The 25,702-nt window shown below is 46.9% G+C and overlaps 1 protein-coding gene across 2 annotated transcripts in view; it reads left to right on the top strand.

Moving 5' to 3' along the window:
• LOC129831809 (fatty acid CoA ligase Acsl3-like) overlaps positions 1-25,702 on the top strand; it is a 64,293-nt gene that overhangs the window by 2,895 nt on the left and 35,696 nt on the right. For both annotated transcript variants that reach the window (XM_055895278.1, XM_055895279.1), the window contains exon 3: positions 5,550-5,659. In XM_055895278.1, the coding sequence (XP_055751253.1) occupies positions 5,550-5,659 (110 nt within the window). The remainder of the gene's footprint in view (positions 1-5,549; positions 5,660-25,702) is intronic.

The following is a 25,702-nucleotide window of genomic DNA, read 5'->3' on the forward strand; positions in this document are numbered from 1 at the left end:
CAGCCTTCCTCCTCTCTCCATAGGCCATCTATTCATCCATCTCTCAGCCTTCCTCATCTCTCCATAGGCTCTCTATTCATCCATCTCTCAGCCTTCCTCCTCTCTCAATAGGCCATCTATTCATCCATCTCTCAGCCTTCCTCCTCTCTCCATAGGCCATCTATTCATCCATCTCTCAGCCTTCCTCCTCTCTCAATAGGCTCTCTATTCATCCATCTCTCAGCCATCCTCATCTCTCCATAGGCTCTCTATTCATCCATCTCTCAGCCTTCCTCCTCTCTCCATAGGCCATCTATTCATCCATCTCTCAGCCTTCCTCCTCTCTCCATAGGCCATCTATTCATCCATCTCTCAGCCTTCCTCCTCTCTCCATAGACCATCTATTCATCCATCTCTCAGCCTTCCTCCTCTCTCAATAGGCTCTCTATTCATCCATATTCCACTGGAATACCAACATTATCTGCCCGAGGGAGTTATTCAACTGGCCCCTCTATCGCGACGTAACCTGAACGGCCATCTGCTAAATGCGGCCCGCTAATCGTTAGCTGTCTTGAGCATATCGGCTGCTATCTGAACAGGTCTATCGAACAATCTTCTTGGGCCACTATAACTATAACTATTTTGACAATTGATTGGTCCACTCTACCACACGGAACCCCACTAATCTACTGACGGAAACGCACGGGGTGGCTAAAAACAGACCTCCATCTTCCACTAGCTTGCTACCCATGGCTCGGCTAGCTGTCTGAATCGCCGTGACCCCAACCAACCTCACTACTCACTGGACCCTTATGATCACTCGATTAAGCATGCCTCTCCTTAATGTCAATATGCCTTGTCCATTGCTGTTCTGGTTAGTGTTTATTGGCTTCACTGTAGAGCCTCTAGCCCTGCTCATTATACCTTATCCAACCCTTCAATTCCACCACCCGCACATGCGATGACATCACCTGGTTTCAATGATGTTTCTAGAGACAATATCTCTTTCATCATCACTCAATTCCTAGGTTTACCTCCACTGTCAATCACCACATCCTCATAGGCTCTCTATTCATCCATCTGTCATTCTTCCTCCTCCACCTCTTCTTTCTTCTTTGTTCACTCTGTGTTTGTATTGTCAAGTTGAGTCTGACTCAACCTGATTGGTTGGCCGTGCCAGGAATTTGTTTGTGTTTGTTTCTTGGTTCTAAACCTCAGAAGGAAAAGGATGGTTGCAGAGTATGAGCTATTCAATCACCTCATAATTTTATAAATGTTTTATAAAAGAAGAGGGGAGAGACTGAATGTGTGAACGTGACGGGACCTGACAGTGTGTTAGTATCTCACGGCTGGAGGTGTCACACCCTGTGTCCTCACACACACAACAGGAAGTCTCAGACGTCCATGACGCATGGCAGTGATGTCACTGGCCCTGTCCCATAAGCCCTTTCTCTGTCAGCCTGCCCTGGGTCGGGTGACCTCCCCTCTCTCCCTCCTCCTCTTTTTGTCCTGTCAGAGCAGGGTTATGAGTGTGGATTTTGGCCCGGGTGTCTTGACCCTTGCAAGCTTCTGGTGTGACCCCTTCACAAGCCTTCATGAGCTCTGCTGCAGATACTGTCCACCACACACACACACACACACACACACACACACACACACACACACACACACACACACACACACACACACACACACACACACACACACACACACACACACACACACACACACACACACACACACACACACACACACACTGACAGAAATACACACATGTACACACATACACATTCTATACCAATTCCACCACATCCCCAAGAGCCAGAATCTTCATCTGATTGGATAGAGTCCATGTTAAGCCCACTGATGGTGGGTGGGGATGTCATCTGAGTTGGACATGGCTGGTGAGACAGACAGAGAGCACTCACCCCTCACTTTCTCCTCTACTGACTGTGAATGATGGGGAGCCTGGATCTGGGGGAACCTGGACCTGGGGGAGCCGGGACCTGGGGGAGCCGGGACCTGGGGGAGCCGGGACCTGGGGGAGCCGGGACCTGGGGGAGCCGGGACCTGGGGGAGCCGGGACCTGGGGGAGCGGGGACCTGGGGGAGCCGGGACCTGGGGGAGCCTGGACCTTGGGGAGCCGGGACGTGGGGGAGCCTGGACCTGGGTCCCATTGAGTCCTACTGTCAGAGTCCTAACTCAGAGTAGATGTGATGTGCCTTTAGATGTGCCTTTACTCTGCTTCATATGAGTTTGTCATCTGTCTGGCCCACAGTATTCCGAGAACCTAAAAATCCAACTGCTATCAAGAAAGGCAGATGTACAATACACTTATCTATCCAGAGAAACAGACAGGGAATGGTCATGAGAAGTATGTATGTCTGTGTGGAGGAGTGTAAAAAAGTACCCAATTGTCATACTGTAGTAAAAGTAAAGATACCTTAACAGAAAATGACTCAAATAAAAGTGAAAGTCATCCAGTAAAATACTACTTGAGCAAAAGTCTAAAAGTATTTAGTTTGTAAATATACTTAAGTATCAAAATTAAATGTAATTGCTAAAACATACTTACAGTTGAAGTCAGAAGTTTACATGTGTAACGGATGTGAAATGGCTAGCTAGTTAGCGGGTACGCGCTAGTAGCATTTCAATCAGTTACGTCACTTGCTCTGAGACTTAAGTAGTGTTGCCCCTTGCTCTGCAAGGGCCGCGGCTTTTGTGGAGCGATGGGTAACGACACTTCGTGGGTGTCAGTTGTTGATGTATGCAGAGGGTCCCTGGTTCGCGCCCGTGTCGGGGCGAGGGGACGGTTTAAAGTTATACTGTTACATTGGTGCCGTGACCCGGATCACTGGTTGCTGCGGAAAAGGAGGAGGTTGAAAGGGGGGTGAGTGTAACGGATGTGAAATGGCTAGCTAGTTAGCGGGTACGCGCTAGTAGCATTTCAATCAGTTACGTCACTTGCTCTGAGACTTAAGTAGTGTTGCCCCTTGCTCTGCAAGGGCCGCGGCTTTTGTGGAGCGATGGGTAACGACGCTTCGTGGGTGTCAGTTGTTGATGTGTGCAGAAGGTCCCTGGTTCGCGCCCGTGTCGGGGCGAGGGGACGGTTTAAAGTTATACTGTTACACATACACCTTAGCCAAATACATTTAAACTCAGTTTTTCACAATTCCTGACATTTAATCCTAGCAAAACTGTCCTGTTTAGGTCAGTTAGGATCACCGCTTTATTTTAAGAATGTGAAATGTCAGAATAACAGTAGAGAGAATGATTTATTTCCGCTTCTATTTATTTCATCACATTCCCAGTGGGTCAGAAGTTTACATACACTCAATGCGTATTTGGTAGCATTGCCTTTAAATTTTTTAACTTGGGTCAAACGTTTTGGGTAGCCTTCCACAAGCTTACCACAATAAGTTGGGTGAATTTTGGCACATTCCTCCTGACAGAGCTGGTGTAACTGAGGTTTGTAGGCCTCCTTGCTCGCACATGCTTTTTCAGTTCTGCCCACAAATGTTTTATAGGATTGAGGTCAGGTCTTTGTGATGGCCACTCCAATACCTTGACTTTTTGTCCTTAAGTCATTTTGCCACAACTTTGAAAGTATGTTTGGGGTCATTGTCCATTTGGAAGACCCATTTACGACCAAGCTTTAACTTCCTGACTGATGTCTTGAGATGTTGCTTCAATATATCCACTTAATGTTCCTCCTCATGATGCCATCTATTTTGTGAAGTGCACCAGTCCCTCCTGCAGCAAAGCACCCCCACAACATGATGCTGCCACCCCAGTGCTTCACGGTTGGGATGGTGTTCTTCGGCTTGCAAGCCTCCCCATTTTTCCTCCAAACGTAACGATGGTCATTATGGGCAAACAGTTCTATTTTTGTTTCATCAGACCGGAGGACATTTCTCCAAAAAGTACGATCTTTGTCCCCATGTGCAGTTGCAAACCGTAGTCTGTCTTTTTTACGGCGGTTTTGGAGCAGTGGCTTCAGCCTTTCAGGTTATGTTGATATTGGACTCGTTTTAGCTGAATATAGATACTTTTGTACCTGTTTCCTCCAGCATCTTCACAAGGTCCTTTGCTGCTGTTCTGGGATTGATTTTCACTTTTCGCACCAAAGTACGTTCATCTCTAGGAGACAGAACGCGTCTCCTCCCTGAGTGGTATGACGGCTGCGTGGTCCCATGGTGTTTATACTTGCATACTATTGTTTGTACAGATGAACGTGGTACCTTCAGGCATTTGGAAATTGCTCCCAAGGATGAACTAGACTTGTGGAGATCTACAATATTTTTTATGAGGTCTTGACTGATATTTTTGGATTTTCCCATGATGTCAAGCAAAGAGACACTGAGTTTGAAGGTAGGCCTTGAAATACATCCACATGTACACCTCCAATTGACTCAAATGATGTCAATTAGCCTTTCAGAAACTTCTAAAGCCATGACATAATTTTCTGGAATTTTCCAAGCTGTTCAAATGCACAGTCAACTTAGTGTATGTAAACTTCTGACCCACTGGAATTGTGACACAGTGAATTATAAGTGAAATAATCTGTCTGTAAACAATTGTTGGGAAAATGACTTGTGTCATCCACAAAGTAGATGTCCAAACCGACTTGCCAAAACTATAGTTTGTTAACAAGAAATGTGTGGATTGGTTGAAAAATGTTGTTTTAATGACTCCACCCTAAGTGTATGTAAACCTCCGACTTCAACTGTATGTATCAAAAGTAAAAGTATAAATGATTTCAAATTCCTTATATAAAGCAAACAAGATGACATCATTTTCATGTTTTTAAATTTACGGATAGCCAGGGGCACACTCCAACAGCCAGACATAATATACAAATGGAATCAGATATGAGGAAGTAGATGACCACGAATGTTCTCTTGATAAGTGCGTGAATTGGACCATTTTTAACATTCAAAATGTAACGAGTACTTTTGGGTGTCAGGGAAAATGTATGGAGTAAAAAGTATATTATTTTCTTTAGGAATGTAGTGAAGTAGAAGTAAAAGTTGTCAAAAATATAAACAGTAAAGTACAGATAACCCAAAAAACTACATAAGTAGTACTTTAAAGTAATTTTACTTAAGTACTTCACACCACTGGTTTGGGGATTGGGGATGCTTGCACGTGTACACACTCACACACACTCACACACCCTCATCTCTGCACGTGCCCCTGGTCCCTGTAGTGAGTGATACCCATCTCAACCAGTCAGACATATAGTCATGTAATGTAGCCTGGGCCCAGCCCAGTTCAGTCTGGTTTAGCCCAGTCCCAGGCCACTCACTCACGCCAGTGACAGAGCCAGAGCAGACATGATGCCATCGCTGCAGCGTTACACTAACACAGTGTTACATTACCACAGCCCTGAAGCAAACAGAATATACTAATCACAAGGGCTTTACCATGTGGCCTCACTCCCAAACAGGACCAGAAATACACCCCTTAGATCTAACTCTATCCATACGACATCTTATCATCAGCAGTATTATCTGATGATACCTCATTGGTCTTACCGTACCTTGTGTGTGTGTGTGTGTGTGTTGCAGTGGTCACTCTGTACTCTACCCTGGGGGGTCCAGCCATCACTCACGGTCTGAACGAGACAGAGGTCAGTCACATCATAACCAGCAGAGAGCTACTGGAGACCAGACTCAAGGTGAGAGAACACACACACACACATCTGAAAATGTGTAGATATGATATTAAGAGGTATAGGAAGAAATCAAGAAGGGACTGGAAGAGTGGGAAAGAGGAGTTTATGTGTGGGAGAGAGAGGAGAGGTAAATATGATGCACATTGTGGATCTGGGCTCTGTACTATGCCCACTGTTATCAGTGTGAGATGCAGAGTAGGGACAGAGATACACAGACCAACACACTTGGTTATAGACACAGACCAACACACTGGGTTATAGACACAGACCAACACACTGGGTTAGACACAGACCAACACACTGGGTTATAGACACAGACCAACACACTGGGTTATAGACACAGACCAACACACTGGGTTAGAGACACAGACCAACACACTGGATTAGAGACAGACCAACACACTGGATTAGAGACAGACCAACACACTGGGTTAGAGACACAGACCAACACACTGGGTTATAGACACAGACCAACACACTGGGTTAGACACAGACCAACACACTGGGTTATAGACACAGACCAGCACACTGGGTTAGAGACACAGACCAACACACTGGGTTAGAGACACAGACCAACACACTGGGTTATAGACACAGACCAACACACTGGATTAGACACAGACCAACACACTGGGTTAGAGACAGACCAACACACTGGGTTATAGACACAGACCAACACACTGGGTTAGAGACAGACCAACACACTGGGTTAGACACAGACCAACACACTGGGTTAGAGACAGACCAACACAATGGGTTATAGACACAGACCAACACACTGGGTTAGACACAGACCAACACACTGGGTTAGACACAGACCAACACACTGGGTTAGAGACAGACAAACACACTGGGTTATAGACACAGACCAACACACTGGGTTAGAGACAGACCAACACACTGGGTTAGACACAGACCAACACACTGGGTTAGACACAGACCAACACACTGGGGTAGACACAGACCAACACACTGGGTTAGACATAGACCAACACACTGGGTTATAGACACGGACCAACATATTGGGTTAGAGACACAGACCAACACACTGGGTTAGAGACACAGACCAACACACTGGGTTATAGACACAGACCAACACACTGGGTTATAGACACAGACCAACACACTGGGTTATAGACACAGACCAACACACTGGGTTATTGACACAGACCAACACACTGGGTTAGAGACACAGACCAACACACTGGGTTAGAGACACAGACCAACACACTGGGTTAGAGACACAGACCAACACACTGGGTTAGAGACACAGACCAACACTCTGGGTTAGAGACACAGACCAACACACTGGGTTATAGACACAGACCAACACACTGGGTTAGAGACACAGACCAACACACTGGGTTAGAGACACAGACCAACACACTGGGTTATAGACACAGACCAACACACTAGGTTATAGACACAGACCAACACACTGGGTAATAGACACAGACCAACACACTGGGTTAGATACATAGACCAACACACTGGGTTAGAGACACAGACCAACACACTGGGTTAGAGACACAGACCAACACACTGGTTTAGAGACACAGACCAACATACTGGTTTAGAGACACAGACCAACATACTGGGTTATAGACACAGACCAACACACTGGGTAATAGACACAGACCAACACACTGGATTAGAGACAGACCAACACAATGGGTTAGAGACACAGACCAACACACTGGGTTAGAGACACAGACCAACACACTGGGTTAGAGACTGACCAACACACTGGGTTATAGACACAGACCAACACACTGGGTTAGAGACAAACCAACACACTGGGTTAAAGACACAGACCAACACACTGGGTTATAGACACAGACCAACACACTGGGTTATAGACACAGACCAACACACTGGGTTAGAGACACAGACCAACACACTGGGTTAAAGACAGACCAACACACTGGTTTAGAGACACAGACCAACACACTGGGTTAAAGACAGACCAACACACTGGTTTAGAGACACAGACCAACACACTGGTTTGGAGACACAGACCAACACACTGGTTTAGAGACAGACCAGCACACTGGGTTAGAGACACAGACCAACACACTGGGTTAAAGACAGACCAACACACTGGGTAATAGACACAGACCAACACACTGGGTTAGAGACAGACCAACACAATGGGTTATAGACACAGACCAACACACTGGGTAATAGACACAGACCAACACACTGGGTTAGAGACAAACCAACACACTGGGTTATAGACAAACCAACACACTGGGTTATAGACAAACCAACACACTGGGTTATAGACACAGACCAACACACTGGGTTATAGACACAGACCAACATATTGGGTTATAGACACAGACCAACATATTGGGTAATAGACACAGACCAACACACTGGGTAATAGACACAGACCAACACACTGGGTTAGAGACACAGACCAACACACTGGGTTAGAGACACAGACCAACACACTGGGTTATAGACACAGACCAACACATTGGGTTATAGCCACAGACCAACATATTGGGTTAGACACAGAACGACACACTGGGTTAGAGACACAGACCAACACACTGGGTTATAGACACAGACCAACACACTGGGTTAGACACAGACCAACACACTGGGTTATAGACACAGACCAACACACTGGGTTAGAGACACAGACCAACACACTGGGTTAGAGACACAGACCAACACACTGGGTTATAGACACAGACCAACACACTGGATTAGACACAGACCAACACACTGGGTTAGAGACAGACCAACACACTGGGTTATAGACACAGACCAACACACTGGGTTAGAGACAGACCAACACACTGGGTTAGACACAGACCAACACACTGGGTTAGAGACAGACCAACACAATGGGTTATAGACACAGACCAACACACTGGGTTAGACACAGACCAACACACTGGGTTAGACACAGACCAACACACTGGGTTAGAGACAGACCAACACACTGGGTTATAGACACAGACCAACACACTGGGTTAGAGACAGACCAACACACTGGGTTAGACACAGACCAACACACTGGGTTAGAGACAGACCAACACAATGGGTTATAGACACAGACCAACACACTGGGTTAGACACAGACCAACACACTGGGTTAGACACAGACCAACACACTGGGTTATAGACACAGACCAACATATTGGGTTAGAGACACAGACCAACACACTGGGTTAGAGACACAGACCAACACACTGGGTTATAGACACAGACCAACACACTGGGTTATAGACACAGACCAACACACTGGGTTATAGACACAGACCAACACACTGGGTTATAGACACAGACCAACACACTGGGTTAGAGACACAGACCAACACACTGGGTTAGAGACACAGACCAACACACTGGGTTAGAGACACAGACCAACACACTGGGTTAGAGACACAGACCAACACACTGGGTTAGAGACACAGACCAACACTCTGGGTTAGAGACACAGACCAACACACTGGGTTATAGACACAGACCAACACACTGGGTTAGAGACACAGACCAACACACTGGGTTAGAGACACAGACCAACACACTGGGTTATAGACAGAGACCAACACACTGGGTTATAGACACAGACCAACACACTGGGTAATAGACACAGACCAACACACTGGGTTAGAGCCACAGACCAACACACTGGGTTAGAGACACAGACCAACACACTGGATTAGAGACAGACCAACACACTGGGTTAGAGACACAGACCAACATACTGGTTTAGAGACACAGACCAACATACTGGGTTATAGACACAGACCAACACACTGGGTAATAGACACAGACCAACACACTGGATTAGAGACAGACCAACACAATGGGTTAGAGACACAGACCAACACACTGGGTTAGAGACACAGACCAACACACTGGGTTAGAGACTGACCAACACACTGGGTTATAGACACAGACCAACACACTGGGTTAGAGACAAACCAACACACTGGGTTAAAGACACAGACCAACACACTGGGTTATAGACACAGACCAACAAACTGGGTTATAGACACAGACCAACACACTGGGTTAGAGACACAGAACAACACACTGGGTTAGAGACACAGACCAACACACTGGGTTAGAGACTGACCAACACACTGGGTTATAGACACAGACCAACACACTGGGTTAGAGACAAACCAACACACTGGGTTAAAGACACAGACCAACACACTGGGTTATAGACACAGACCAACACACTGGGTTATAGACACAGACCAACACACTGGGTTAGAGACACAGACCAACACACTGGGTTAAAGACAGACCAACACACTGGTTTAGAGACACAGACCAACACACTGGGTTAAAGACAGACCAACACACTGGTTTAGAGACACAGACCAACACACTGGTTTGGAGACACAGACCAACACACTGGTTTAGAGACAGACCAGCACACTGGGTTAGAGACACAGACCAACACACTGGGTTAAAGACAGACCAACACACTGGGTAATAGACACAGACCAACACACTGGGTTAGAGACAGACCAACACAATGGGTTATAGACACAGACCAACACACTGGGTAATAGACACAGACCAACACACTGGGTTAGAGACAAACCAACACACTGGGTTATAGACAAACCAACACACTGGGTTATAGACAAACCAACACACTGGGTTATAGACACAGACCAACACACTGGGTTATAGACACAGACCAACATATTGGGTTATAGACACAGACCAACATATTGGGTAATAGACACAGACCAACACACTGGGTAATAGACACAGACCAACACACTGGGTTAGAGACACAGACCAACACACTGGGTTAGAGACACAGACCAACACACTGGGTTATAGACACAGACCAACACATTGGGTTATAGACACAGACCAACATATTGGGTTAGACACAGAACGACACACTGGGTTAGAGACACAGACCAACACACTGGGTTATAGACACAGACCAACACACTGGGTTAGACACAGACCAACACACTGGGTTATAGACACAGACCAACACACTGGGTTAGAGACACAGACCAACACACTGGGTTAGAGACACAGACCAACACACTGGGTTATAGACACAGACCAACACACTGGATTAGACACAGACCAACACACTGGGTTAGAGACAGACCAACACACTGGGTTATAGACACAGACCAACACACTGGGTTAGAGACAGACCAACACACTGGGTTAGACACAGACCAACACACTGGGTTAGAGACAGACCAACACAATGGGTTATAGACACAGACCAACACACTGGGTTAGACACAGACCAACACACTGGGTTAGACACAGACCAACACACTGGGTTAGAGACAGACCAACACACTGGGTTATAGACACAGACCAACACACTGGGTTAGAGACAGACCAACACACTGGGTTAGACACAGACCAACACACTGGGTTAGAGACAGACCAACACAATGGGTTATAGACACAGACCAACACACTGGGTTAGACACAGACCAACACACTGGGTTAGACACAGACCAACACACTGGGTTATAGACACAGACCAACATATTGGGTTAGAGACACAGACCAACACACTGGGTTAGAGACACAGACCAACACACTGGGTTATAGACACAGACCAACACACTGGGTTATAGACACAGACCAACACACTGGGTTATAGACACAGACCAACACACTGGGTTATAGACACAGACCAACACACTGGGTTAGAGACACAGACCAACACACTGGGTTAGAGACACAGACCAACACACTGGGTTAGAGACACAGACCAACACACTGGGTTAGAGACACAGACCAACACACTGGGTTAGAGACACAGACCAACACTCTGGGTTAGAGACACAGACCAACACACTGGGTTATAGACACAGACCAACACACTGGGTTAGAGACACAGACCAACACACTGGGTTAGAGACACAGACCAACACACTGGGTTATAGACAGAGACCAACACACTGGGTTATAGACACAGACCAACACACTGGGTAATAGACACAGACCAACACACTGGGTTAGAGACACAGACCAACACACTGGGTTAGAGACACAGACCAACACACTGGATTAGAGAAAGACCAACACACTGGGTTAGAGACACAGACCAACATACTGGTTTAGAGACACAGACCACCACACTGGGTTATAGACACAGACCAACACACTGGGTAATAGACACAGACCAACACACTGGATTAGAGACAGACTACCACAATGGGTTAGAGACACAGACCAACACACTGGGTTAGAGACACAGACCAACACACTGGGTTAGAGACTGACCAACACACTGGGTTATAGACACAGACCAACACACTGGGTTAGAGACAAACCAACACACTGGGTTAAAGACACAGACCAACACACTGGGTTATAGACACAGACCAACAAACTGGGTTATAGACACAGACCAACACACTGGGTTAGAGACACAGAACAACACACTGGGTTAGAGACACAGACCAACACACTGGGTTAAAGACAGACCAACACACTGGTTTAGAGACACAGACCAACACACTGGGTTAAAGACAGACCAACACACTGGTTTAGAGACACAGACCAACACACTGGTTTAGAGACACAGACCAACACACTGGTTTAGAGACAGACCAGCACACTGGGTTAGAGACACAGACCAACACACTGGGTTAAAGACAGACCAACACACTGGGTAATAGACACAGACCAACACACTGGGTTAGAGACAAACCAACAAACTGGGTTATAGACAAACCAACACACTGGGTTATAGACAAACCAACACACTGGGTTATAGACACAGACCAACACACTGGGTTATAGACACAGACCAACATATTGGGTTATAGACACAGACCAACAAATTGGCTAAGAGACACAGACCAACACACTGGGTAATAGACACAGACCAACACAACGGGTTAGAGACACAGACCAACACACTGGGTTAGAGACACAGACCAACACACTGGGTTATAGACACAGACCAACACATTGGGTTATAGACACAGACCAACATATTGGGTTAGACACAGAACGACACACTGGGTTAGAGACACAGACCAACACACTGGGTTAGAGACACAGACCAACATATTGGGTAATAGACACAGACCAACACACTGGGTAATAGACACAGACCAACACACTGGGTAATAGACACAGACCAACATATTGGGTTAGACACAGAACGACACACTGGGTTAGAGACACAGACCAACACACTGGGTTAGAGACACAGACCAACATACTGGGTTAGAGACAGACCAACACACTGGGTTATAGACACAGACCAACAAAGTGGGTTAGAGACAGACCAACACACTGGGTTAGAGACACAGACCAACACACTGGGTTAGAGACAGACCAACACACTGGGTTATAGACACAGACCAACACACTGGGTTAGAGACAGACCAACACACTGGGTTAGAGACAGAGACTGACACACTGGGTTATAGACACAGACCAACACACTGGGTTAGAGACAGAGACTGACACACTGGGTTATAGACAGACCAACACACAGGGTTATATACACAGACCAACACACTGGGTCGAAGACAGACCAACACACTGGGTTAGAGACAGACCAACACAGTGGGTTAGAGACACAGACCAACACACTGGGTTATAGACACAAACCAACACACTGGGTAATAGACACAGAACGACATACTGGGTTAGAGACACAGACCAAAACACTGGGTTAGAGACAGAGACTGACACACTGGGTTATAGACAGACTAACACACAGGGTTATATACACAGACCAACACACTGGGTCGAAGACAGACCAACACACTGTTTTAGAGACACAGACCAACACACTGGGTTAAAGACAGACCAACACACTGGTTTAGAGACACAGACCAACACACTGGGTTAAAGACAGACCAACACACTGGTTTAGAGACACAGACCAACACACTGGTTTGGAGACACAGACCAACACACTGGTTTAGAGACAGACCAGCACACTGGGTTAGAGACACAGACCAACACACTGGGTTAAAGACAGACCAACACACTGGGTAATAGACACAGACCAACACACTGGGTTAGAGACAGACCAACACAATGGGTTATAGACACAGACCAACACACTGGGTAATAGACACAGACCAACACACTGGGTTAAAGACAAACCAACACACTGGGTTATAGACAAACCAACACACTGGGTTATAGACACAGACCAACACACTGGGTTATAGACACAGACCAACATATTGGGTTATAGACACAGACCAACATATTGGGTAATAGACACAGACCAACACACTGGGTAATAGACACAGACCAACACACTGGGTTAGAGACACAGACCAACACACTGGGTTAGAGACACAGACCAACACACTGGGTTATAGACACAGACCAACACATTGGGTTATAGACACAGACCAACATATTGGGTTAGACACAGAACGACACACTGGGTTAGAGACACAGACCAACACACTGGGTTATAGACACAGACCAACACACTGGGTTAGACACAGACCAACACACTGGGTTATAGACACAGACCAACACACTGGGTTAGAGACACAGACCAACACACTGGGTTAGAGACACAGACCAACACACTGGGTTATAGACACAGACCAACACACTGGATTAGACACAGACCAACACACTGGGTTAGAGACAGACCAACACACTGGGTTATAGACACAGACCAACACACTGGGTTAGAGACAGACCAACACACTGGGTTAGACACAGACCAACACACTGGGTTAGAGACAGACCAACACAATGGGTTATAGACACAGACCAACACACTGGGTTAGACACAGACCAACACACTGGGTTAGACACAGACCAACACACTGGGTTAGAGACAGACCAACACACTGGGTTATAGACACAGACCAACACACTGGGTTAGAGACAGACCAACACACTGGGTTAGACACAGACCAACACACTGGGTTAGAGACAGACCAACACAATGGGTTATAGACACAGACCAACACACTGGGTTAGACACAGACCAACACACTAGGTTAGACACAGACCAACACACTGGGTTATAGACACAGACCAACATATTGGGTTAGAGACACAGACCAACACACTGGGTTAGAGACACAGACCAACACACTGGGTTATAGACACAGACCAACACACTGGGTTATAGACACAGACCAACACACTGGGTTATAGACACAGACCAACACACTGGGTTATAGACACAGACCAACACACTGGGTTAGAGACACAGACCAACACACTGGGTTAGAGACACAGACCAACACACTGGGTTAGAGACACAGACCAACACACTGGGTTAGAGACACAGACCAACACACTGGGTTAGAGACACAGACCAACACTCTGGGTTAGAGACACAGACCAACACACTGGGTTATAGACACAGACCAACACACTGGGTTAGAGACACAGACCAACACACTGGGTTAGAGACACAGACCAACACACTGGGTTATAGACAGAGACCAACACACTGGGTTATAGACACACACCAACACACTGGGTAATAGACACAGACCAACACACTGGGTTAGAGACACAGACCAACACACTGGGTTAGAGACACAGACCAACACACTGGATTAGAGACAGACCAACACACTGGGTTAGAGACACAGACCAACATACTGGTTTAGAGACACAGACCAACATACTGGGTTATAGACACAGACCAACACACTGGGTAATAGACACAGACCAACACACTGGATTAGAGACAGACCAACACAATGGGTTAGAGACACAGACCAACACACTGGGTTAGAGACACAGACCAACACACTGGGTTAGAGACTGACCAACACACTGGGTTATAGACACAGACCAACACACTGGGTTAGAGACAAACCAACACACTGGGTTAAAGACACAGACCAACACACTGGGTTATAGACACAGACCAACAAACTGGGTTATAGACACAGACCAACACACTGGGTTAGAGACACAGAACAACACACTGGGTTAGAGACACAGACCAACACACTGGGTTAAAGACAGACCAACACACTGGTTTAGAGACACAGACCAACACACTGGGTTAAAGACAGACCAACACACTGGTTTAGAGACACAGACCAACACACTGGTTTAGAGACACAGACCAACACACTGGTTTAGAGACAGACCAGCACACTGGGTTAGAGACACAGACCAACACACTGGGTTAAAGACAGACCAACACACTGGGTAATAGACACAGACCAACACACTGGGTTAGAGACAAACCAACACACTGGGTTATAGACAAACCAACACACTGGGTTATAGACAAACCAACACACTGGGTTATAGACACAGACCAACACACTGGGTTATAGACACAGACCAACATATTGGGTTATAGACACAGACCAACATATTGGCTAATAGACACAGACCAACACACTGGGTAATAGACACAGACCAACACACTGGGTTAGAGACACAGACCAACACACTGGGTTAGAGACACAGACCAACACACTGGGTTATAGACACAGACCAACACATTGGGTTATAGACACAGACCAACATATTGGGTTAGACACAGAACGACACACTGGGTTAGAGACACAGACCAACACACTGGGTTAGAGACACAGACCAACATATTGGGTAATAGACACAGACCAACACACTGGGTAATAGACACAGACCAACACACTGGGTAATAGACACAGACCAACATATTGGGTTAGACACAGAACGACACACTGGGTTAGAGACACAGACCAACACACTGGGTTAGAGACACAGACCAACATACTGGGTTAGAGACAGACCAACACACTGGGTTATAGACACAGACCAACACAGTGGGTTAGAGACAGACCAACACACTGGGTTAGAGACACAGACCAACACACTGGGTTAGAGACAGACCAACACACTGGGTTATAGACACAGACCAACACAGTGGGTTAGAGACAGACCAACACACTGGGTTAGAGACAGAGACTGACACACTGGGTTATAGACACAGACCAACACACTGGGTTAGAGACAGAGACTGACACACTGGGTTATAGACAGACCAACACACAGGGTTATATACACAGACCAACACACTGGGTCGAAGACAGACCAACACACTGTTTTAGAGACACAGACCAACACACTGGGTTAGAGACAGACCAACACAGTGGGTTAGAGACACAGACCAACACACTGGGTTATAGACACAAACCAACACACTGGGTAATAGACACAGAACGACACACTGGGTTAGAGACACAGACCAAAACACTGGGTTAGAGACAGAGACTGACACACTGGGTTATAGACAGACTAACACACAGGGTTATATACACAGACCAACACACTGGGTCGAAGACAGACCAACACACTGTTTTAGAGACACAGACCAACACACTGGGTAATAGACACAGACCAACACACTGGGTCGAAGACAGACCAACACACTGGGTCAAAGACAGACCAACACACTGGGTTATAGACAGACCAACACACTGGGTCGAAGACAGACCAACACACTGGGTTATAGACAGACCAACACACTGGGTCGAAGACAGACCAACACACTGGGTCGAAGACAGACCAACACACTGGGTTATAGACAGACCAACACACTGGGTCGAAGACAGACCAACACACTGGGTTAAAGACACAGACCAACATACTGGGTTAGAGACACAGACCAATACACTGGGTTAGAGACAAACCAACACACTGGGTTAAAGACACAGACCAACATACTGGGTTAGGGACAAACCAACACACTGGGTTATAGACACAGACCAACATACTGGGTTATAGACACAGACCAACACACTGGGTAATAGACAGACCAACACACTGGGTTAGAGACACAGAACGACACACTGGGTTATAGACACAGACCAACCCACTGGGTTAGAGACACAGACTGACACACTGGGTTAGAGACACAGACCAACACACTGGGTTATAGACACAGACCAACACACTGGGTAATAGACACAGACCAACACACTGGGTTATAGACACAGACCAACACACTGGGTTATAGACACAGACCAACACACTGGGATAGAGACAGACCAACACACTGGGTTATAGACACAGACCAACACACTGGGTTATAGACACAGACCAACACACTGGGTTATAGACACAGACCAACACACTGGGTTATAGACACAGACCAACACACTGGGTTATAGACACAGAACGGCACACTGGGTTAGAGACACAGACCAACACACTGGGTTAGAGACACAGACCAACACACTGGGTTAGAGACAGACCAACACACTGGGTTATAGACACAGACCAACACAGTGGGTTAGAGACAGACCAACACACTGGTTTAGAGACACATACTGACACACTGGGTCTGAGACACAGTCCAACACTCTGGGTTAGAGACACAAACCAACACACTGGGTTATAGACACAGACCAACACTCTGGGTTAGAGACACAGACCAACACACTGGGTTATAGACACAGACCAACACACTGGGTTATAGACAGACCAACACACTGGGTTATAGACACAGACCAACACACTGGGTTATAGACACAGACCAACACACTGGGTTATAGACAGACCAACACACTGGGTTATAGACACAGACCAACACCCTGGGTCGAAGACAGACCAACACACTGGGTTATAGACACAGACCAACACACTGGGTTAGAGACAGAGACTGACACACTGGGTTATAGACACAGACCAACACACTGGGTTAGAGACAGAGACTGACACACTGGGTTATAGACAGACCAACACACAGGGTAATATACACAGACCAACACACTGGGTCGAAGACAGACCAACACACTGTTTTAGAGACACAGACCAACACACTGGGTTAGAGACAGACCAACACAGTGGGTTAGAGACACAGACCAACACACTGGGTTATAGACACAAACCAACACACTGGGTAATAGACACAGAACGACACACTGGGTTAGAGACACAGACCAACACACTGGGTTAGAGACAGAGACTGACACACTGGGTTATAGACAGACTAACACACAGGGTTATATACACAGACCAACACACTGGGTCGAAGACAGACCAACACACTATTTTAGAGACACAGACCAACACACTGGGTAATAGACACAGACCAACACACTGGGTCGAAGACAGACCAACACACTGGGTCGAAGACAGACCAACACACTGGGTTATAGACAGACCAACACACTGGGTCGAAGACAGACCAACACACTGGGTTATAGACAGACCAACACACTGGGTCGAAGACAGACCAACACACTGGGTCGAAGACAGACCAACACACTGGGTTATAGACAGACCAACACACTGGGTCAAAGACAGACCAACACACTGGGTTAAAGACACAGACCAACATACTGGGTTAGAGACACAGACCAATACACTGGGTTAGAGACAAACCAACACACTGGGTTAAAGACACAGACCAACATACTGGGTTAGGGACAAACCAACACACTGGGTTATAGACACAGACCAACATACTGGGTTATAGACACAGACCAACACACTGGGTAATAGACACAGACCAACACACTGGGTTAGAGACAAACCAACACACTGGGTTAGAGACACAGACCAACACACTGGGTTAGAGACACAGACCAAACACACTGGGTTAGAGACAGACCAACACACTGGGTTAGAGACCCAGAACGACACACTGGGTTATAGACACAGACCAACCCACTGGGTTAGAGACACAGACTGACACACTGGGTTAGAGACACAGACCAACACACTGGGTTATAGACACAGACCAACACACTGGGTAATAGACACAGACCAACACACTGGGTTATAGACACAGACCAACACACTGGGTTATAGACACAGACCAACACACTGGGATAGAGACAGACCAACACACTGGGTTATAGACACAGACCAACACACTGGGTTATAGACACAGACCAACACACTGGGTAATAGACACAGACCAACACACTGGGTTATAGACACAGACCAACACACTGGGATAGAGACAGACCAACACACTCGGTTATAGACACAGACCAACACACTGGGTAATAGACATAGACCAACACACTTGGTTAGAGACAAACCAACACACTGGGTTAAAGACACAGACCAACATACTGGGTTAGAGACACAGACAGACACACTGGGTTAGAGACAAACCAACAAACTGGGTTAAAGACACAGACCAACATACTGGGTTAGGGACAAACCAACACACTGGGTTATAGACACAGACCAACATACTGGGTTATAGACACAGACCAACACACTGGGTAATAGACACAGACCAACACACTGGGTTAGAGACAAACCAACACACTGGGCTAGAGACACAGACCAACACACTGGGTTAGAGACACAGACCAACACACTGGGTTAGAGACAGACCAACACACTGGGTTAGAGACACAGAACGACACACTGGGTTATAGACACAGACCAACCCACTGGGTTAGAGACACAGACTGACACACTGGGTTAGAGACACAGACCAACACACTGGGTTATAGACACAGACCAACACACTGGGTAATAGACACAGACCAACACACTGGGTTATAGACACAGACCAACACACTGGGTTATAGACACAGACCAACACACTGGGATAGAGACAGACCAACACACTGGGTTATAGACACAGACCAACACACTGGGTTATAGACACAGACCAACACACTGGGTTATAGACACAGAACGGCACACTGGGTTAGAGACACAGACCAACACACTGGGTTAGAGACACAGACCAACACACTGGGTTAGAGACAGACCAACACACTGGGTTATAGACACAGACCAACACAGTGGGTTAGAGACAGACCAACACACTGGTTTAGAGACACATACTGACACACTGGGTCTGAGACACAGTCCAACACTCTGGGTTAGAGACACAAACCAACACACTGGGTTATAGACACAGACCAACACTCTGGGTTAGAGACACAGACCAACACACTGGGTTATAGACACAGACCAACACACTGGGTTATAGACAGACCAACACACTGGGTTATAGACACAGACCAACACACTGGGTTATAGACACAGACCAACACACTGGGTTATAGACAGACCAACACACTGGGTTATAGACACAGACCAACACCCTGGGTCGAAGACAGACCAACACACTGGGTTATAGACACAGACCAACACACTGGGTTAGAGACAGAGACTGACACACTGGGTTATAGACACAGACCAACACACTGGGTTAGAGACAGAGACTGACACACTGGGTTATAGACAGACCAACACACAGGGTAATATACACAGACCAACACACTGGGTCGAAGACAGACCAACACACTGTTTTAGAGACACAGACCAACACACTGGGTTAGAGACAGACCAACACAGTGGGTTAGAGACACAGACCAACACACTGGGTTATAGACACAAACCAACACACTGGGTAATAGACACAGAACGACACACTGGGTTAGAGACACAGACCAACACACTGGGTTAGAGACAGAGACTGACACACTGGGTTATAGACAGACTAACACACAGGGTTATATACACAGACCAACACACTGGGTCGAAGACAGACCAACACACTATTTTAGAGACACAGACCAACACACTGGGTAATAGACACAGACCAACACACTGGGTCGAAGACAGACCAACACACTGGGTCGAAGACAGACCAACACACTGGGTTATAGACAGACCAACACACTGGGTCGAAGACAGACCAACACACTGGGTTATAGACAGACCAACACACTGGGTCGAAGACAGACCAACACACTGGGTCGAAGACAGACCAACACACTGGGTTATAGACAGACCAACACACTGGGTCAAAGACAGACCAACACACTGGGTTAAAGACACAGACCAACATACTGGGTTAGAGACACAGACCAATACACTGGGTTAGAGACAAACCAACACACTGGGTTAAAGACACAGACCAACATACTGGGTTAGGGACAAACCAACACACTGGGTTATAGACACAGACCAACATACTGGGTTATAGACACAGACCAACACACTGGGTAATAGACACAGACCAACACACTGGGTTAGAGACAAACCAACACACTGGGTTAGAGACACAGACCAACACACTGGGTTAGAGACACAGACCAAACACACTGGGTTAGAGACAGACCAACACACTGGGTTAGAGACCCAGAACGACACACTGGGTTATAGACACAGACCAACCCACTGGGTTAGAGACACAGACTGACACACTGGGTTAGAGACACAGACCAACACACTGGGTTATAGACACAGACCAACACACTGGGTAATAGACACAGACCAACACACTGGGTTATAGACACAGACCAACACACTGGGTTATAGACACAGACCAACACACTGGGATAGAGACAGACCAACACACTGGGTTATAGACACAGACCAACACACTGGGTTATAGACACAGACCAACACACTGGGTAATAGACACAGACCAACACACTGGGTTATAGACACAGACCAACACACTGGGATAGAGACAGACCAACACACTCGGTTATAGACACAGACCAACACACTGGGTAATAGACATAGACCAACACACTTGGTTAGAGACAAACCAACACACTGGGTTAAAGACACAGACCAACATACTGGGTTAGAGACACAGACAGACACACTGGGTTAGAGACAAACCAACAAACTGGGTTAAAGACACAGACCAACATACTGGGTTAGGGACAAACCAACACACTGGGTTATAGACACAGACCAACATACTGGGTTATAGACACAGACCAACACACTGGGTAATAGACACAGACCAACACACTGGGTTAGAGACAAACCAACACACTGGGCTAGAGACACAGACCAACACACTGGGTTAGAGACACAGACCAACACACTGGGTTAGAGACAGACCAACACACTGGGTTAGAGACACAGAACGACACACTGGGTTATAGACACAGACCAACCCACTGGGTTAGAGACACAGACTGACACACTGGGTTAGAGACACAGACCAACACACTGGGTTATAGACACAGACCAACACACTGGGTAATAGACACAGACCAACACACTGGGTTATAGACACAGACCAACACACTGGGTTATAGACACAGACCAACACACTGGGATAGAGACAGACCAACACACTGGGTTATAGACACAGACCAACACACTGGGTTATAGACACAGACCAACACACTGGGTTATAGACACAGACCAACACACTGGGTTATAGACACAGACCAACACACTGGGTTATAGACACAGAACGGCACACTGGGTTAGAGACACAGACCAACACACTGGGTTAGAGACACAGACCAACACACTGGGTTAGAGACAGACCAACACACTGGGTTATAGACACAGACCAACACAGTGGGTTAGAGACAGACCAACACACTGGTTTAGAGACACATACTGACACACTGAGTCTGAGACACAGTCCAACACTCTGGGTTAGAGACACAAACCAACACACTGGGTTATAGACACAGACCAACACTCTGGGTTAGAGACACAGACCAACACACCGGGTTATAGACACAGACCAACACACTGGGTTATAGACAGACCAACACACTGGGTTATAGACACAGACCAACACACTGGGTTATAGACACAGACCAACACACTGGGTTATAGACAGACCAACACACTGGGTTATAGACACAGACCAACACCCTGGGTCGAAGACAGACCAACACACTGGGTTATAGACACAGACCAACACACTGGGTTAGAGACAGAGACTGACACACTGGGTTATAGACACAGACCAACACACTGGGTTAGAGACAGAGACTGACACACTGGGTTATAGACAGACCAACACACAGGGTTATATACACAGACCAACACACTGGGTCGAAGACAGACCAACACACTGTTTTAGAGACACAGACCAACACACTGGGTTAGAGACAGACCAACACAGTGGGTTAGAGACACAGACCAACACACTGGGTTATAGACACAAACCAACACACTGGGTAATAGACACAGAACGACACACTGGGTTAGAGACACAAACCAACACACTGGGTTAGAGACAGAGACTGACACACTGGGTTATAGACAGACTAACACACAGGGTTATATACACAGACCAACACACTGGGTCGAAGACAGACCAACACACTGTTTTAGAGACACAGACCAACACACTGGGTAATAGACACAGACCAACACACTGGGTCGAAGACAGACCAACACACTGGGTCGAAGACAGACCAACACACTGGGTTATAGACAGACCAACACACTGGGTCGAAGACAGACCAACACACTGGGTTATAGACAGACCAACACACTGGGTCGAAGACAGACCAACACACTGGGTCGAAGACAGACCAACACACTGGGTTATAGACAGACCAACACACTGGGTCGAAGACAGACCAACACACTGGGTTAAAGACACAGACCAACATACTGGGTTAGAGACACAGACCAATACACTGGGTTAGAGACAAACCAACACACTGGGTTAAAGACACAGACCAACATACTGGGTTAGGGACAAACCAACACACTGGGTTATAGACACAGACCAACATACTGGGTTATAGACACAGACCAACACACTGGGTAATAGACACAGACCAACACACTGGGTTAGAGACAAACCAACACACTGGGTTAGAGACACAGACCAACACACTGGGTTAGAGACACAGACCAACACACTGGGTTAGAGACAGACCAACACACTGGGTTAGAGACACAGAACGACACACTGGGTTATAGACACAGACCAACCCACTGGGTTAGAGACACAGACTGACACACTGGGTTAGAGACACAGACCAACACACTGGGTTATAGACACAGACCAACACACTGGGTAATAGACACAGACCAACACACTGGGTTATAGACACAGACCAACACACTGGGTTATAGACACAGACCAACACACTGGGATAGAGACAGACCAACACACTGGGTTATAGACACAGACCAACACACTGGGTTATAGACACAGACCAACACACTGGGTAATAGACACAGACCAACACACTGGGTTATAGACACAGACCAACCCACTGGGTTAGAGACACAGACTGACACACTGGGTTAGAGACACAGACTGACACACTGGGTTAGAGACACAGACTGACACACTGGGTTAGAGACACAGACCAACACACTGGGTTATAGACACAGACCAACACACTGGGTTAGAGACACAGACTGACACACTGGGTTACAAACACAGACCAACCCACTGGGTTAGAGACACAGACCAACACACTGGGTTAGAGACACAGACTGACACACTGGGTTACAGACACAGACCAACACAATGGGTTACAGACACAGACCAACACACTGGGTTAGAGACACAGACTGACACACTGGGTTATAGACACAGACCAACACCCTGGGTTACAGACACAGACCAACACAATGGGTTACAGACACAGACCAACACACTGGGTTAGAGACACAGACTGACACACTGGGTTAGAGACACAGACCAACACACTGGGTTAGAGACACAGACCAACACACTGGGTTAGAGACAGACCAACACACTGGGTTAGAGACACATAACGACACACTGGGTTATAGACACAGACCAACCCACTGGGTTAGAGACACAGACTGACACACTGGGTTAGAGACACAGACCAACACACTGGGTTATAGACACAGACCAACACACTGGGTAATAGACACAGACCAACACACTGGGTTATAGACACAGACCAACACACTGGGTTATAGACACAGACCAACACACTGGGATAGAGACAGACCAACACACTGGGTTATAGACACAGACCAACACACTGGGTTATAGACACAGACCAACACACTGGGTAATAGACACAGACCAAAACACTGGGTTATAGACACAGACCAACACACTGGGATAGAGACAGACCAACACACTCGGTTATAGACACAGACCAACACACTGGGTAATAGACATAGACCAACACACTTGGTTAGAGACAAACCAACACACTGGGTTAAAGACACAGACCAACATACTGGGTTAGAGACACAGACCAACACACTGGGTTAGAGACAAACCAACACACTGGGTTAAAGACACAGACCAACATACTGGGTTAGGGACAAACCAACACACTGGGTTATAGACACAGACCAACATACTGGGTTATAGACACAGACCAACACACTGGGTAATAGACACAGACCAACACA

Source organism: Salvelinus fontinalis, chromosome 33, assembly GCF_029448725.1.
Source record: "Salvelinus fontinalis isolate EN_2023a chromosome 33, ASM2944872v1, whole genome shotgun sequence".
NCBI lineage: Eukaryota > Metazoa > Chordata > Actinopteri > Salmoniformes > Salmonidae > Salvelinus > Salvelinus fontinalis.